The sequence below is a fragment of the Chenopodium quinoa genome, unplaced genomic scaffold (genome assembly GCF_001683475.1).
Source record: "Chenopodium quinoa cultivar QQ74 unplaced genomic scaffold, ASM168347v1, whole genome shotgun sequence".
NCBI lineage: Eukaryota > Viridiplantae > Streptophyta > Magnoliopsida > Caryophyllales > Amaranthaceae > Chenopodium > Chenopodium quinoa.
In genome coordinates, this window is record NW_018745617.1 from 2,120,884 (window position 1) to 2,138,966 (window position 18,083).

The 18,083-nt window shown below is 31.7% G+C and overlaps 2 protein-coding genes and 1 pseudogene across 2 annotated transcripts; 2 read left to right on the plus strand and 1 right to left on the minus strand.

Moving 5' to 3' along the window:
* Nucleotides 1-1,286: 1,286 nt before the first annotated feature.
* LOC110716672 lies at nucleotides 1,287-1,695 on the minus strand. The gene is made up of 2 exons (XM_021895319.1): nucleotides 1,383-1,695; nucleotides 1,287-1,303 (listed from the first exon to the last, which is right to left on the minus strand). Exons 1-2 carry the CDS (start codon nucleotides 1,693-1,695, stop codon nucleotides 1,287-1,289), a joined length of 330 nt encoding a protein of 109 aa, XP_021751011.1.
* A 4,064-nt stretch (nucleotides 1,696-5,759) lies between these two features.
* On the plus strand, nucleotides 5,760-8,004 carry LOC110716673. The gene is made up of 4 exons (XM_021895320.1): nucleotides 5,760-6,199; nucleotides 6,282-6,693; nucleotides 6,775-7,570; nucleotides 7,667-8,004. The coding sequence occupies exons 1-4, from the start codon at nucleotides 5,760-5,762 to the stop codon at nucleotides 8,002-8,004; spliced, it is 1,986 nt and encodes a 661-aa protein (XP_021751012.1).
* A 4,733-nt stretch (nucleotides 8,005-12,737) lies between these two features.
* Nucleotides 12,738-17,480, plus strand: LOC110716674 (annotated as a pseudogene).
* Nucleotides 17,481-18,083: the final 603 nt, after the last annotated feature.

The following is an 18,083-nucleotide window of genomic DNA, read 5'->3' on the forward strand; positions in this document are numbered from 1 at the left end:
TTAGCTAGCTTCGACACATGTTTTATCAAATTATCTGATTTCATGCGCATTCGTCTCTGATGTAGTGTTATCCACATTAATTTGTTGCTCGTCTCGAATCTTATCGAGATCTAACTTTACTCCCACTTGGCTTTTTAGGAAGACATTCTTTCTATAAAGACATTATCGCGAGCAACAAACACTTTGTTTCTACGCGATTGTAGGAATAATACCTCTTAGTTTCCATGAGAAACCCATGAAGAACTATTTTTTCTGATTTAGGGTGCATTATGTCATCTTTGTAAACATTTTACATTGATTTCATAACCCTTAATCCTGTTTAGAAAAGATAACTTTTGGAACATTTCCAAATAATAACTCTGATGACATCTCTTCTACTACTTTGGTTAAGTTTGCTGTTTAGTATACTCGCAATTGTTGTTGTTCCAATGCATATCCTCAAAACGATATTTGTAAATCATTAAATCTTGGATCGAACAATGGAAAGCAAAGTTTGATTCATTCTTCATAAACATACATTTTAGTTGTAATGTTTCTGGATTGTAAATTAATTCAACAATTCCATTTAGATGATCATTTTTTTTGAGTAAAATATTTATCATAACAATCATATCGTGGTGTTAAATTTTTTATCTCAAACTGATTTTACATTTCATTTTGGAAATTTTGAAAATTTCAATGTTTCCAAGCTTTACTTCATTAAGTAATTATCGATATATTTACTTAAATCGTTAGTAAAAGCAATGAAGTATTAAATCCCATTGCTAGTTTTGAACTTATTGGTCCACATACATCATATGTATGAGTACCAAAAGGTCATTTTAGCTTCTTTTACCCTTTCTACTAAAAGGAAACTTGGTTATCCTAACTTATCAAGCATGACTTCTAATTCTCAAGTGATTCATAATCATATAAAAATATGAGTCTATCCATAACTTTGGATGTGCAAATGGTTAGTGTGACCTAACCTTACTTGTTATAAGTAAGTGTACTTTGAATCATCTAAATTTACTTTTGTGATCTACTTATTTCAATGTCATAAAACAAAATTAACTCATGTCTAGCAAAATAAACGAAAACAATTTATTACCTTGGTCATGGATCAACACTTGTCCAAGCCAAGTAAACCAAATTCAGTATTCAAAACAAGAAAATCGAAATATTGTCTCATCAAAACTGGAAATTGTCCAAAATCATGATAATTAATCAAAATTTAAAACTATGAAGCTATCTCTGGCCACTCAAATACTTCTAGTGCACCTTCAAGCTCCATTTCCTTACTAGTTTCACTTGTTTGCATTTCCTGTGCAACATCACTATGTTAAGCACTGAAACTTGGTATCTCATAACTAAGTGAAAGTTAAATGTTTATAACATAATACCTGAGGTTGATGCTCCATTCTTCTTGAGGAAGTCGAGGTATTTCTGGCAATTTCGCTTCCAATGCCCCTTCTTCTTGCAGTAAAAGCATTGACTTTCACTTGCAGCGTTGGTCTTTGGAGTTGTCTTAGGCTTTTCAGGAGCCTTGGAAACTTGCTTTCCCTTTCTCTTGGCAATAGCCTTTTGCCCTTTCTTCTTCAACCCCTTTCCCTTTTGAATCATAAGAACTTCCTTCTTAGGTTCCTTAGGGATATGTTTCTCAGCACTAACCAGCATTGCATGCAATTGATTCATAGTCTTTGTAGTGGCAGTCATGTTAAAATCATGATAAACTGGTTGAAACTTTCTAGTAGTGAATGGAGAATAATGTCTGTTGCCATATCATCACTATATGGGTGCCCCAGTTTCTCCATACTTTGAATTAAGCCGATCATTTTGAAAACATGATCATGAACTGTGGCTCCCTTCTCCATCCTACAATCCAAAATCTCACGATGTAGCTCATACCTTTCAACTCTAGCTTGTTTCTTAAACAAAGCTTTGAGTTCTTGCATGATTGAGTAGGCATCCTGGTCCTCAAAACGCTTTTGAAGACTAGGATCCATGGTAGCAATCATTAAGCAAGTGATAGGTATAGCTCTGTCATGAGCTTCCTTGTGTTTCTTGATCTCTGCTGCAGTTGGATTTTCTGGCAGAGGTCCTGGAAATGGGGTGTCCATGACATCCTCTCAACCTTTAGATTTCAGAACAAGTCTTAGCATTCTTTCCCAAGTGGAAAAGTTATCCCCTGTCAACCTATCCTTCTCAAGTAATGGTCGAAGGTTGTAAACGTTGTTGTCATTGTGATTACGGCTACCCATCTATGTCAAAATAAGGCAAAGTTTAATAATTATGTTTAATTTAAAATTAAAGTACCATAAACGCATTCATTTGGTAACTTTAAAACACTTTATTCAATAATTAATTGATCCCAAGAATTTAAGTGATTCCAATATCCTTTATTTGTGCAATAATTGACCGGACTGAGGCCCTTCCATCAACCATTACATTTTCAAGGTGAGTAAACTATTTACTGATTACAACTCTTGTAACTCTTGGTTGAATAATTAATCATCATATGCTTAATTATTACCCTTAGCTTCAAGGTTCTAAACTCTTTAGTTAACCTTGTTGAGTATAACCAATTAAAAGTGTAAAACGTGATTTACCCCAACTCCCCAAAGATATAATATGACACCCAACTGAGGCGTGACCCATCATAAATATCAAAGGTTTCATCGGGTTTTAATTGGAAAAACAATCTCAATATTACTGGGACCTAGATTTATTATGTTGTGATTATATAGTGAACTCTAGTGCATCATCAATCAACATAAATAAAATCTAACATGCATAATCTACTAATGCAATAAATCATGACATAGTATGTCCCCTTAGTCCTAAGAAAACTAGAAAGGAAAAAGCTCCTACTTGAATCATCATGGATCTCCATCCACCTTGCTCCTTTGGGCCTTCACTTCATGGGCTTCTTTGGACTAACACTATTTAAATAACTATTCTATTTACTTTAAATAAAAGTTACAAAAAATACTTAACGGTACGTAGACCGTATTAAGATTACAAAAATACTTCACGATGCGCAGATCGTATTTAAGAATCTATGGGCCATACTACTCTATATATAGCAACATAATATCATATATTATATAAAAGTGCGATATAATAAATCACTCAACATGCTTATCTAAACTACAACATCGAATGTTCATAATAAAGTCAACTCATTTCCTAAAATATCTTATATTTTAATCATAATAAGATAATATCATATATTATTCATCACCGTTATAAAATATCATATATTTAATTTAGTCATGAGATAGAATTAAATAATCTTTTAATCTAGAAAGATAAATCATATTTAATCTTTCATGATTATCCTAACAAATTTAGGAGATTCTATCCTAATTACTAGCCAATTAAATAATTTTAAAATCAATTATATCCTAATATAATTATGGGATAAGCACATTATTTAATTCAATTATTATCCTTTTGGAATATGCTCAGAATATCCTAATCAATCTTATCCAAAATTAATCACTTTAATTAGGATAATTACCAATTTAACAACTTTAAATATGGATAATATCAAATATAACAACTTTTGAATATTTGATTTTATCCTAAAATAAAATATTTTATCCAAATAAAATCAATTTTATCTTTAAAAATAAAAGATCATAATTTCAAAATATTTTAACTTATCCAAAATAAAACTGATTTTATCCCAAAATAATTCACAATTATCTTGAAATAATTTTTCAAAACAGTTTTTTTTTTTGAAATACTGCCAGCCACCATTGCCGGCCACCGTGGTTGGCTAGCCGAAGCTAGCCACGGTGGCTGGCTGCCTTGACGACAGCCACTGCCGCAAGGGCAGCAGCGCGAGCAGCGGTGGCAGCAGCCGTGCAACACTTGCACGCTGCTGCCCACAACCACCCTCGACCTCCGCCCTCCCCTTCCTTCCCTCTTGGACCAATAGCGGCGGCAGCCACCGTGGCTGCGCCACCCAGCCGTGGCTGCTGCCTCTAATTTAATTTTTTATTTTTTTTGTTTTAATTTAATTAAAATAACATTTATTAATATTAAATTAAATCAGTCCCCAAATTTAAAATTAAATCAACATTCAATCTTAAAATTAGGGTTCTTCATAAAATTAATCCCAATTTAATTCTAACTTTTAAAATTAAATTGATGATCATACTACACAAAACACTTTTATGCATAAATCAATCCGACTAAAATTATGAATCATAAAATAAATCGAATTAAATCAAAATCAAGCACAAAAATCATATTTTAGGGCTAGGATTTTCGAAAAATTCGAAATTTAGGGTTAGGGGGTTTGAAATTTTCGAACATATTAGGGCTAAAATTCAGTCTCTTCATGGCTATTTTGAGCATAATTAAATCACATTTAATCAATTCCAAAAGTTTAATCACATTAAATATAATAATTGAACCATAATTTAATTAATTTCTCCCTCTTAATTGATTATAAAATTAACATGGACATCAAATAATTATATTATTATGATCTAGCGCGTTCATGCAAGACGCTAACTGATACCACTGTAGGAGTTTATAGGTACTACACAGCGAAAATAACATGAATCATATTCAATCAAGTACCAATCTACATGCATAACACACAAGACACATAATCATACCTTTGACGCGTGAATTCCACGAAGCTATTCGACAGGCAAATCAAGGAGAGAATAGAGCCCCAAGCGTTGCTCCTCTACTTAGTCCACGAGATTCGAACGATCCATCCACCAATACTAGATTGGTCGAGTGATTGAGGAAAACCGCGATCACCACCTTTACGGACAACTGACCACCGCACAAACCACCACCACCACGAGTCACCACCGGCGCCGAGGAGGAGGAGAGAGCCGTGTGAGAGAGAGGACTTTGAGAGGGGTTGGGTTTAGTGTTTGCTAATTCGGGTTTGATCACACTGATCAGTTAATTCCTTCCTACTCTTGCAAACCTAGGCACCTAGTCTATTTATAATCTCATTATAATTAGACTAGGGCACGAATCCCAAAAACCTCTTAATTCCCCTACATGGTCGGCCACCTAGAGTGATGAGGCCCATGATGGGCCTCGTCCTCTAATGCTCGATCTAGCCTCTTTTTGTGACTTATAGGATCCGTCCAATTGGGCTTTGGGCTATTTTACTAGTCTAAAGATCGTTAGTACCTCTATCTATGGCAAAACGACGCCCCAAATGTACGCACTTTTTTATCTCCATAATTTGATCCAATTATACATCTAGTAATTGCACACGACAAAGACATAACTCCTTCATTCCAAATTGCAAGTTATAATTTCAATATTGGAGGCAACGGGTAAAATGTGAGTGGATAAAAGATGGGGACACTCCTTCGAAATGCCTTTTTAATAAGGTGAAACTCCGGAAAGCAAGAAATGAAATTATTACCCTCCAATCGGAGGATAATTCATGGGTGGAAGGACACTCTCAAGTCTCTAAGCTTATTGTTAACTCTCTTAAAAATGTTTTTGAGCCTTCTATTGACAATGATCACTCGGAACAGATTGATTTGCTGCTTAGGAAAATGCATTTTCCTTCCCTCTCAAGCGCTCAAAGCAAAACCTTATGTCAACCTTTTGATTTTGAAGAAATTAAAGCAGCAATTTTTTATCTTAAAGGGTCTAAATCGCCAGGGCCGGATGGGTGTATTGCAGAATTCTTCCATACAAATTGGGACACAGTTGGTTTTACAGTTTCCAAAAGTGTTCAACACTTTTTTAATACAGGTTTTCTTCTCCAAGAATTAAACTCGACTATGTTGGTTATGATTCCGAAGACTGATACCCCAGAATTAGCTTCTCAATTCAGACCTATTAGCCTTTGCAATACAATTTATAAGTGTATTGCTAAGTGCCTTGTTTCACGCTTAAAAGTGGTCCTTCCACTCTTGATTTCGGATTTTCAGCATGCCTTTATCCTAGGTAGACACATGGAGGATAATACTTTTATGTCTCAAGAATTAATGCATTTCATAAAATCTAAAGATAGATCTTCTCATTTAGCGACCCTAAAGGTTGATATGTCGAAAGCCTATGACAGAGTGGATTGGTTATTCTACTCAAAGTTCTTGGAGCTTATGGATTTCCGTCATTTGGATCCAATGGATTTCTCAATGTATTTCTACAGTCACCTTCAAGGCTCTTATCAATGGGCAAACATCGGATTCCTTCACTCCGACTTGTGGCCTAAGACAAGGTGACCCTCTATCCCCTTATTTATTCTTATTTTGCATGTATGTCCTTTCCCGTATGCTTCTGCTTGCTGAGGATATTCATAGCCTTAAAGGCATTAAAATCTCAAGACGGGCCCCCTCTATCTCCCATCTTTTTTTTGTGGATGATGCAATGTTCTTTTTTCAATGCTCAGAGGAGTCGTGTGGTACTATAGCAGATATTCTTGCCAGATTCGGAAAGGCCTTTGGTCAACAGATTAATTTTTCAAATTCATTCGTCAAGTTTAGCCCGTCTGTTTCTCTAGAGTTAGCTCACTCCTATAAATCTATTCTCCGAGTTCCTATTATCGACAATATGGGGAAACACTTGGGAGTTCCTATTGACCTGTCTGGGAGGAAAGCTAGCCATTTTATGGATCTTCTTGAGAATATTAAGAAAAAAATCTTGTCCTGGGCACACTGTAAACTTTCTGATAGTGCTAAGCTCATCCTTATTAACTCTGTTCTTCTGGGAATGGTTGCTCATGTTATGAAAAGTTGCAAAATTCCGATGTCCATCTCTAATAAACTGGACTCTCTTTTCACTGGATTTTGGTAGGCCAAAAGTGGGGACAAAGGCATCCACTGGATCAATAGGCAACGGGTTCAGCTCCCCAAAAGTATGGGGGGATTGGGGATTCGATCTGCTAGTAGTTATAATGAAGCCTTACTTTTCAAAAATATTCACCGCATGCATACCAATCCACAACTTCTTCCTGCTAAAGTTTATAACGCAAAATCAGATTGTATCTTCTGTCCCCACTCCGATTGCCGTAAACCTCCTCCAGCTTCTTTCTCATGGGTTAGACGTGCTATGCATTCTACGGATGTTAAAATGAGGACAGGTTTCGCATGGAAAATTGGTACAGGTCATAATGTTCTAGCTTCCAATTCAAAATGGGTTAACAATAAAATTCCAGTTGTTAACTCAAATCAGAATCTTAGACAGAGTGCTTTTTGGAAAGTTAGTGAACTTATTACCCCTTCCCGCTCTTGGAATGTTGGAATTATTCGGGATCGTTTTGAGTGGGATAGTGCACATGAAATTTTTTCTATGGCTCTTCCAGCCGAGGAAGAAGAGGATTTCTTATACTGGCCCTGGCATAGTAAAGGGACCTATACGGTTAAATCAGAGTACGCCTTCTTAACAAATCCGGAAGGTATGCGAGAGTCTCCTCATAGGAAAGAAACTTATGATTTTTTCAAAATTTTATGGCGTCTCGATATTCCCCCCAAATGGCGAATTTTCATGTGGAAACTTGTTGTAAATGGATTCCCTGTCAAGGCTAATCTCCAAACAAGAGGAATTATCACTGACGCTAGTTGTGACTACTGCGATCTAAAGGAGGAGGATGGTTTTCATCTCTTTCTTGAATGCTCCATAGCTCGATATGCCTAGGACAACTGCCAGATATCGAACTGTAAAAGTATAACGGATGCCACTTCCCTAGAGGATTGGATCCGAAGCCATATTCTGCTTTTCTATAGTCAGGATGGAATCCGTAGTAATCGTATTCAGGCCTTTGTAGCCACTTTATGGGTCATATGGATTACTCGGAATAAGAGTGTCTTTCAAGGTGACAACGAATATTTGGGCTGTTACTTTGGTAATCTGAAGGAGGATTTTCTTTTTAGAATGATTATACGAAATCGACAACTAGATTACAGGAAATTGCTCAAGTTACCTGATCTCTGTAACCGGATCCCGCCAGGGTTCTTTCAGGTCTTGATTGGACAAGAGAACCATGTCCTCCATTTCAATGACTCTTTAGCTCCTGATACAATTTGAATTGATGGTTCGTGGAAAAAGTCTAGCAAACGGTATGGGGTTGGTTGGACAATAGAGATGTTTCGCTTAGGTGAATTGGAAGCAGGTGGAAAATCTGGAATTACGGCCTCAGCCTTACATTCGGAGCTCTTGGCATGTTTATATGCTTTACGCTGGGGTATAGATAATGGCTACCGTTCAATCAGTGTTTTAACCGATTGTGCCTCTCTTGTGACGATGCTTAAAAGGGAAAAACCCTTGGATATTCATATTTAATGGACTTGGAAGGATATTATTAAAATTGGAAGCACCTTCCAACATTGCATTATCCTCAAAGTTGATAGAGCTTAGGTCAACCTCTCTCATTGTATTGCTAATCAGTGTTGTATTTCTTTAAACTGCTTTTCTAATTCGGTAGGATTTGATGTATTTTAGTTTAGCTTTTCTCCTTTTTCTTCCTTTCTTTCTGCTGTTGGCAAAAAAAAAAAAAAAAAAAAAAAGGCCAAAGCGAAAGAGCATCTAGATATGGCTAGTTATGATGCGCGCGACGCTCGCGTCAGCTGCCCTAGTACAATAAAAGTTACGAAGTATAATGATTGGTTTTTTTTAAGGTAAAAAAAAGAGATTCCTAATAAATGTATGATAATGAGGAATATTTACAAGCTTACAAAAGTAAGGTCTAATGTATTATTTTGAAAAGTAATAAAGACTATTATTTCCTCTATTACAAGATTTACCACATTTTTTTCAAATATTTCTCTATTTATTTTATTAACTTCCTAAAATAAGATTTTTTTTTTACAAGAATATAAAGAGTTCTTAAAACAATATACATTACATCGTAAATGAAATGTGCCCAACTCTTACATAACAATAAGAATAAGAATAAAATGTAGACTAAATTATATCATCCAACCTCCTAATTAAAATATGCAACACTACATTATATAAAGTGGAGAGCTCATTTGTTTTAAAAAAAAATGGTGTAGTATGCATATCATGATATATTACATTATTTTTTAAAAAAATATTGATATGAAAAAAATGATATAAAGTCAAACAATATATATTAGGAATAACACTTGTCACTTCCTAATGCTATTTTTTCCCTTCAAAACCTCCTTCTTTTTTTTTCTTTTTCCTTTATTTTACCCGATGTCACCTACTAATCTACTACTTTGTATTGTAATTAATACACGAAATATTCACCAAATCTTTTAATTGTGGTAATTTTGATTCACATACTTTCTATATCTGTGATAAAAATTTTCCATATCTGTTACTTCATATCTTATAAATATTGCTACGTATGTTATATCTTTAATAAATAACACAATACACCTTATTTTATTCTTTCAAATTATTAGCACTAAAATATACTTGTGCAAAATTCACGGGATATATATATCACATAGTAAGATATTAAAATAAATAATAATTTTTCTTACAAATACTATATTTTGATATAGTATTACTATTTTTTTTCTTTTGACGACTACAAAATCAATAACAAGGTAGTTATTGAATAATTTTGAAAAATATAAAAAACAACGTAGGAAATTTTTTTTTAAAGGAAAATAGTGGAACTTATGCTAGTGCGTTTTTAGTGTGCTGCAACACATCAGTGTATAATCACTGGAAGGGAAATGGAGTAACCCCTATTATATTGACTCGGTAATCCCTTATTATACTTTTTGAGTACCCTTGAAATAATAGAATAACCCCTAAAAACTAACAGAGTGACCCCTATATTATTAACTAAGTAACCTTTATAACCGTAACAAAGTAACCCTTATAACCCTAATCGAATAATTCCATAAAGTGGCTAGGCACATATAAAAGTTAGTGAACTTACGGGGCTATTTTAGTTTTAAAAATAATAAATAAAATACCTATAATTTTAAGATTGAAGTTTTCATCGGTCGTGCTAAAAAGTTAGGAAATAAAAACTGCAATTATTATGTAAATTTCTTTCAATATTGGTTTAAAAAAATTAGTGTGTATATTTGTAATATTAAGTAAAGTGGGTGGTTTATATATATATTTTTTTTAAATGAAACAACATAATAAATATGCTTGTGGTTGAACGTTGCTAAAAAAATGTGCAATTATATATGGAGACATATGTACTATTGTATTGTAAAATAGTAAAAGTGAAAATAGAAGTTATTTGGGTTTTTTTTTTTTTAATTTTTTTTGTCTAAAATTTAGAGAAGTAGAAGTTATTGAAAAAAAAAGAAAAAATAGAGTGCACACAATTATAGGATTGAGGTTTGGAGTGGTGCGGTGAGAAGTTGGGAAAACTTCTCTTAAATTATATACGAAGTATAGTATATATTGAATAAGGTAATTGTGTAACAATATTTTTAAATAATAAATGAATATGTTTGTAGACACCTAAAAATTTATTCTCGAAACCAAAGCCAATGATGAACAATCTTTCACCACCATTATTGGTCGGGTTGAGTATTTAATCCCGAGAGTGCTTAAAACTCATGTTCAATCAAACTCAGTTCACAAAATATTCAACGGATCAGTCCGAATGTCTAGTCAAAGCATAGTCCAATTTTGGCCCGAACATTTTACTTCCATTTTGTATTATTTATTAATTTATCCCAATTAATGATTAATAAACATAAATAGCCCAAAATTATGAAACGACACTTGAAAATGCTGAGAGTAAATATAGGTTAAAAATAAATTTGGACGCAAATATGGAAAAAATGAGCACTGTGTCACAGCACAACGTGCCGCGCCACGGTGGAAATTGTCACGTCACAGCATTTTCTGCAGTGTCACGGGATTTTCCCGTGTTTTCTCAGCGTAAAACCTGTACGCGTTTTATCATTTTATGGCAGGTATTGCACCGTGACGCGGTATTATGTACCGTGTCGCGGAAAACCTCGGTCGTGTCACAACACCCAAATTTAGGGTTTCATCTTTTTAGGGTTCCGTGTGTTCCCTCTATTCATTTTCTCTATACATACCCCTTTCATTTCTGTAGTTCGGGGCATCAATTAAGGAGCTGCATGCTTACACGGGTATTTTCAGTTAGAAAAATTGGTAGTTTGAAGAATAGAGGCTTTGCATTTAATTCTAAAGGATTGTAACTGCAAAAAATAACCAAATTCCAAAATAGTTACAAAAAACTAGCCGTTACACACAAAAGTGGCTATATATATTGATGTTGGTATCCATTAAAACCATCAGACTATTAAGCAAAAGTTCTTCCAAAAGAAAAAAAAATTGCTGCAGTGAAGAAGAAAGCTCCTGTCAAGGTATCTGCTATGCAATAAAATTAGTAATTAAGGTATTTAGGAGTTGATCAAAATTAAAAGATTTAAACAATATTAATATGTTTATTGATGACAGGCAATGTTTAGATGTAGCAATGGATCAAGTGGAAGTGGTCAAAGGTGTCATTGTGGGCTAATAGTGTCAAAGACAAGGTCATGGACCAAAGATAACCGAGGAAGAAGGTCACTAAACTTTACCACTTCATTAATTAAATAATGTCTACTCATACCAAGGTCCTTAAACTTTGATTAATTTTTTTTCTTTTGCCACATGGGTATTGTAGTCCCTAAACTATGGTGACTCATCATTTTTTTCACCGGAAAAAATCATGTAAGGGTGGCAGAGGGACCAATTTGCTTCATTAAAAAGACGAGGGACCAAAATGCTACAAATACAATAGTTGAGGGACCGTATTTATGCTAACTCTATTTATTACGGAGTATGATTTTATTAGAAAAATATATCTCTTAAATGATTTTTCTAGCCAGTAAGGCCCCGTTTACTTCATCTAATTTTTGCTAAACTGGGATTATTTTTGCTGAAATGAAATTATTTTTGCTAAATTTAGGTCATGTTCACTTCAGTTTAATTTCAGCTTAGTTCAGCTCCAATCAGTTCAATTCAATTCAGTTGAGTTCATCTTCAATCAGTTCAGTTCAATTTAGTTTAGCTCCTAATTTTCTTCTCTTGTAAAATATTCATTTTAGCTCTATTCAGTTTAGTTCAGTTCAGTTCAGCTCAGTTCAGTAAATGAGAACAGACCCTTATTTACTAAACTAAAATTAATTTTACTGAACTGGAATTATTTTTGCTGAATTGAAATTATTTTTACTGATTTTTTGTTATATTTCTTCTCTAAAGGTACTGATTTTTAATTTACTGAGCTGAAATTATTTTTACTGAACTGAAATTATTTTTACTGAATATTATTTTTCATGGTGAAGTGAACCGGACTTAAGTTTTAACTCCTCACTTCATATTTTCCAATCCTACATAGACACTGATTTAAGAAATATTCTAATTAAACACTATTTTAGTAATTTATTTATTTTAATACCAATTTGACAATTCGTTCAATATAACACTCCCTATTTTTTTGTAAATGCATCAGTTTGATCGACGCATTTGTTAGATGTTACCTTGACCATTAATATCTTTAGTTGTCTATAAGTAATAATTGTAATTAAATTATATTATGAAAATGGACCTTGTGACTAATCTAAAAAAAAAAGAAAAAAAAGAAGGAAGAGGGATTACATAAGTATATAGTACAATGAATTTGCAATAAATTCAAATTTTGGCAATAAATTCAATTATGTCACCTAGCTAGACGCTTATATAAAGGTGAACACAATGCAACTAAACAATAAACAAACAATTACGTATATGCAGTCATATTACAATAGGTACTACTAAAAGCAATCACTAAATAATTGTTTAGTCAATCGATCAGAAAAATGGATTTGAACCTTAATCGTACAAATGGGTCACCACATCAAGAATTAAGCTATGCTCATAATTCTATGGTCCAAGTAAGCATTATAATTTTAAATCCATGGTCATCTTCTACATTTACCACCTTGGTACCTCCGTTTCTTTACTACGACTTTCACAGTCGATATATATAATACTCCATAGTTAAATACGAAGTATTTATTATAATGAAAAATTGTAGATGAAGTTTATAAACAAAACAAATAATTTAAAGTGTAGAAAACATATAAGGGTAAATACGATGTATTTCAAAAAAAAAAAAAGAAAAAAAAAATTTATTTCTTTTAATTTATGTTTGGTCTTATAATTTTAATTTATTAATTATTTGAGTATCATTTTTATTACTTTTTCTATAGGCAAAATCGATATCGAAGACGCTTCATATAACTAAAGATGCTTTGGAAAAATTGTACTCAACCATGACACCTAAATGTGTAACAATAGCAGAATTTGGATGTGCAAATGGCCCAAATACGTTGATGATAGTTCCAGAATTGATACAAGTTACAAACGAGAAATTCAAAGAAATTTCACAAATCCATGTATTTTGAATGATCTTTATTACAATGACTTTAATTCTATTTCAAGGTCTCTATTGTCTTTTCCAGAAGATCTTGAGAAGAAAAGGTGTGGAAATTATGTAGGGTCTCTCTTCATATCCATGACTCCAGGATCTTATCGGAACAGACTTTTTCCTGATAATTTCCTACATTTTGTCCATTGCACTAACAGTGCCCATTGGTTGAGCAAGGTAACTTTTCAAATGTTTATTACCTCCAATTTTTATTATATTCATTTTGAAATTTTTTATGTCTCACAAATAATACATTAAAATTGCATATATATGAATCGTGGTAGTATATAGCTAGCTTGCATTCTCGTAACCCTAAAATAGAGTTTTTGAGTTTATTCTCTCTTGACTAATTAGTCACATGTTAATGTCTATATTCACATTAAATATGAAAGCATATGGTAAGACAATCAGTCAAGTCCTGTTCTTTTCACCATATTCAAATAACATCTAATAAAAGTAGTTTAAGTCAGTGAAAAAATAATTTGAGTTTATTGAAAATTTGGAAAAAAAAAATTATTTTCACTTTAATTAAGTATTAATCAACAAAATTAAAAAACTTTAAAAATTTCTTCAAAAAAAAAAGAAACTTTAAAAAAATAGATATAATATATTATTAATTAAAAAAAAAGTTATAATATGTAAAGTAATTTAAGTTCAATAAAAATAATTTCAGCAAAATATAGTTTAGGCCTTGTTCACTTCATCTTATTCATATAATAGTAATTAGACTACTAGATTTAAATTAGTAAAAATTGGTAGCTATAAAAAAACAAATCTATTAACTATTACGAAAACAAAACATTGTTAGCATCATCTCTCCTCAAAACTGTATACGTGTCGCTTTCTTATGAAATTTTTTGCCGCCTAAGACTACTCATGATGATATCATTTTTATTAAAATGATTTTTTTTTTCTTTTTTTGTGATACTTCATTAACAAGCTAAGTAAGTTCTTTCAATAGCTTTAATCTAAAAAATCGAAGCATAGTAAATTAAATAGCAACTATATCCCTTTCTTTTGTTTTAAAGATCTATCATGCCCTCTCCTCAATTCCTTAAAAGTAATATTCAAATGTCAAAAATTTTCTGAAGTATTCAAACTGTATTTTATTTAAGAAATCTCCTTTCAATACATATATGACAAAATAGAAAAGATTCATTGTATATAAGAGTTCTATACTATAATTTTTTTTATTAAAAACATGCATCGCACGGGGATAATCTAGTTAAATACAATAAGATATAAGATCAGTAAAAAATCAATTTTAATCAGTAAATTATTTAAGTTTTTTAAAAAATAATTTTATTTCAATAAGATAATTTCAATTTATTAAAATTTATTTGTTTCAACAATATAAAAGAATCGGGTCATACTAAAGACAATTTCAATTCAACAAAAATAAGATAAAGAGAACATGACCTTACAATAAAGATTTTATTCTTGTGAAATATGATCGAGAAACGAGAACTATACTATAAGATGTAGCGAGCAAGGGTGGAGCCAGGGGACTGGCGGGGGCCTTGGCCTCCCCCTTGGCTCAAGATAATAATTAAATTTGCTCTTAATTGTCATGAATTTTGGTGTAGAGGAGTTGATTTTTCCATGTGATAGTATGCAAGTTGTCAAGGGATCAAATCTTATAGCTAACAAATTTTTTTTTAATTTTATTTTTTTTAAAAAAAGTAAATGTACTACGTAGGTATAATCTTGGTCCCCCTCACTTAGAAATTATGGCTCCACCACTAGTAGCGAGGGAGTAGTTTTATTTTACTTCTAATTTAACATTATCACTTTCACTCACCCTCATTTGTCTTAATTAAAATGCATATATATATTATGTAAGATCAATTTTTGTAAGCTAGACTAAATAAAAAAAAACTAAATTGTTAGGATTAAGGGTGATATGGAAGTGTTTGATAATTGTCGAACAAGTCAATGAAAAATAAGAAGGAGAAAATCAATACAAAAGATTATTTCCATAACAACAGGACCTAACCATTATAAACATACATTAAAGTGAAATGAACTAAATTTAACGTACTAAACTAAATTGACTTAAATTGAAAATAATTCCATAATAATAAGGCCTAAACATTATGAAACGAAGTTTTGTAGTATAAAGCTACGAGGCATGAGCTAATGACGTTGAATGATGATAGGTACCAGATGATTTGTTCGATAAAGATGGGGCTTCGCTACTAAAAGGGTTACATGTACATGGTAGAGACTAGCCCGCTCGAAGCCTGCATAGCATATCAAAAGCAGTTTGCGACGGACTTTACTACATTTTTGAAGTGTCGTGGGGAAGAGATAATTGAAGGAGGTAGGATGGTTATCAACATAATGCTTACTTCTGAGACTCATGGACTGTACCACATTAATTTTGGATACTCAAACTGATGAATATGGTCATACATGATATGCTTAAAGAGGTAATTGCTTCCTTATATAGACCCTGTTTGGCAGTTGGCTGTTGATTGTTTTAGTTGGCTGGTTTGACTGACTGTTTAGATTGGCTTTTGAGTTGGTTGTTTGACTAAAGTTGTAGTGTATGGTAAATTGAATTGTTGGATGCTAGCTATTGTTAAACTACAAAACACTAATTAGTAATTATTAACATTAATTATCGATCATAGATAATAATATTTTTATAACTAATTATAATTTAAATTAATTAATTATTGGTTATTAATTAACAATAATTGTATTAGTTATAAATTGATAATTATCAATAATGTACTATAAATTACTAATATTTTAAATACTAATTATTAAAGACTTATTATTAAACACTAATAATTTATGTTTCAAAGAAAATATTAATCATTAATTTTCAAATATTTAATAATCAAATATTTAATTATTAATTATCAAATATTTAATCATCAATTTTTAATTATTAATTATCAATTATAAATTATTAACTATTAATTATAAATTATTAATTATTAATTACTAATACCTAATTACTAATTAATAATTAGTAATTACTAGTTATTATTAATTATTAACTATTAATTATTAATTGCTAATTACTAACTACTAATTATCAATTATTAATTACTAATTATTAAATATTAATTACTAATTATATTTTATTATGACTTATTATTATTAATCAAAAGTTAATTATGTCAACAAGCCAAAAGCTGCTCCAACTAGCTTTTTTGCTTTTGGCTTAAAAACCAGCTTTTCAGCTAGTTGAAAAAGTCAATAACCAAACATGTTTTTAGTTGTTTGACCAACTTGAAAAAGCCAAAAACTAGCTAAAAAGTTGGTTTCCAAACACCCCCATAATTGTTAGACCATTTTCACTCAAATAATTTAAATTGATTTTCTACTTCGTATTATATTTCTTCTTTATGTACAATTGTTAATTTTTACTTAAGTGAAATTATTTTTAACGAATATTTTAATTTTATTTTAAAGTGGAGTCAATAAAGCCTTAATCTTATATTTAACTTTTATATTTAATTTCTTTTTTCTTATCGTTTATGAATATAGACTTTCCCCCTTTATATTATTTTCATGTTCTACCATGATTCATATAATAAATTGGTAAGAAAAAAATAATAATAAATTAAAGTTGTAAATCATGACAATTGTTATTGTATGTACTAATGTACCATAAAGAATAATTTTTCATTATTTATAATTAAAACCATTTAAGTGTATCTTGTTATCGTCACTTAAACTGTTATTGTCTTCAACAAAAAAAATGTAGATAGCATGTGCTCGTAAAATATATTAAGAGAAAATACTTTATTATATTGTATAGGGCTTAGTTGATGAGGAAAAAGCTAACAATTTTAACATGCCCTTTTACCCCCCTACCGTGGATGAAGTAAACAAGTTGGTGATTGATCAAGGATCCTTTTTCATTGACAAGCATGAAGCCTTTAGCGTATTATGGGATGTACCTATGTTAGAGTTGAGAGACGATGGGCATAAAAGAGCAAGGTTTGTGTCGGGGCCAGCCATAGCAGTTGCTGAGTACATGATATCAGAAAATTTTGGTGAAGGAGCTGCTAAAGAGTTTTTCCGGCGTTTTATAGAACTTGTGCGCAAATTCTTGGTCGCTGGCGATGAGTTTTACACCTTCCATCGAGTCATTTCTTTGATTAGGAAGTGAAGAAAAGCATTCTAAGGTTGTTACCTCCGTTTCATATTATTTGCTAGTTTTAGAATATTTTATATCTCACAAATAATACCTAAAGTTGCAAATAATGTGAAATGGAGGTAGTATATTGATGTGGATCAAAGGCATCAAGATTAGCTTTTTACTTACTTTCACTAATTTTGATTAAATAATCTATTATTCATGAGATTGGGTGGCGTCAATCCAAAAGTTATGCATGGTTAAAAGATGTAGTTGTGTTAAGACTATGAGTAATTAGTAATACCTCCGTCCCTTAATACAATACCTCTTTATCTTTATTATGTGAGGAATAAATGCTCAAAAGAGGCATTGTATTAAGAGACGGAGGGAGTATGTGTGAATGGATTAGATAAGTTTAAGAAAAATCAGAATTTCTATATTTTAATAAGATATAATTAAGATTTATATTATGAAATATTTGTGGATACCTATTATAACTCTGTCTCATTATGGAATTCTAGATCTAATCTTGGGTTTGTTGTCCACTAATTAAACCCTAATTACATTGTAGGTATATATTTGTCTTCCCAATTTCTCTATTCTCTTTATTTTAGAGCATGTTATCAACACCGTCCC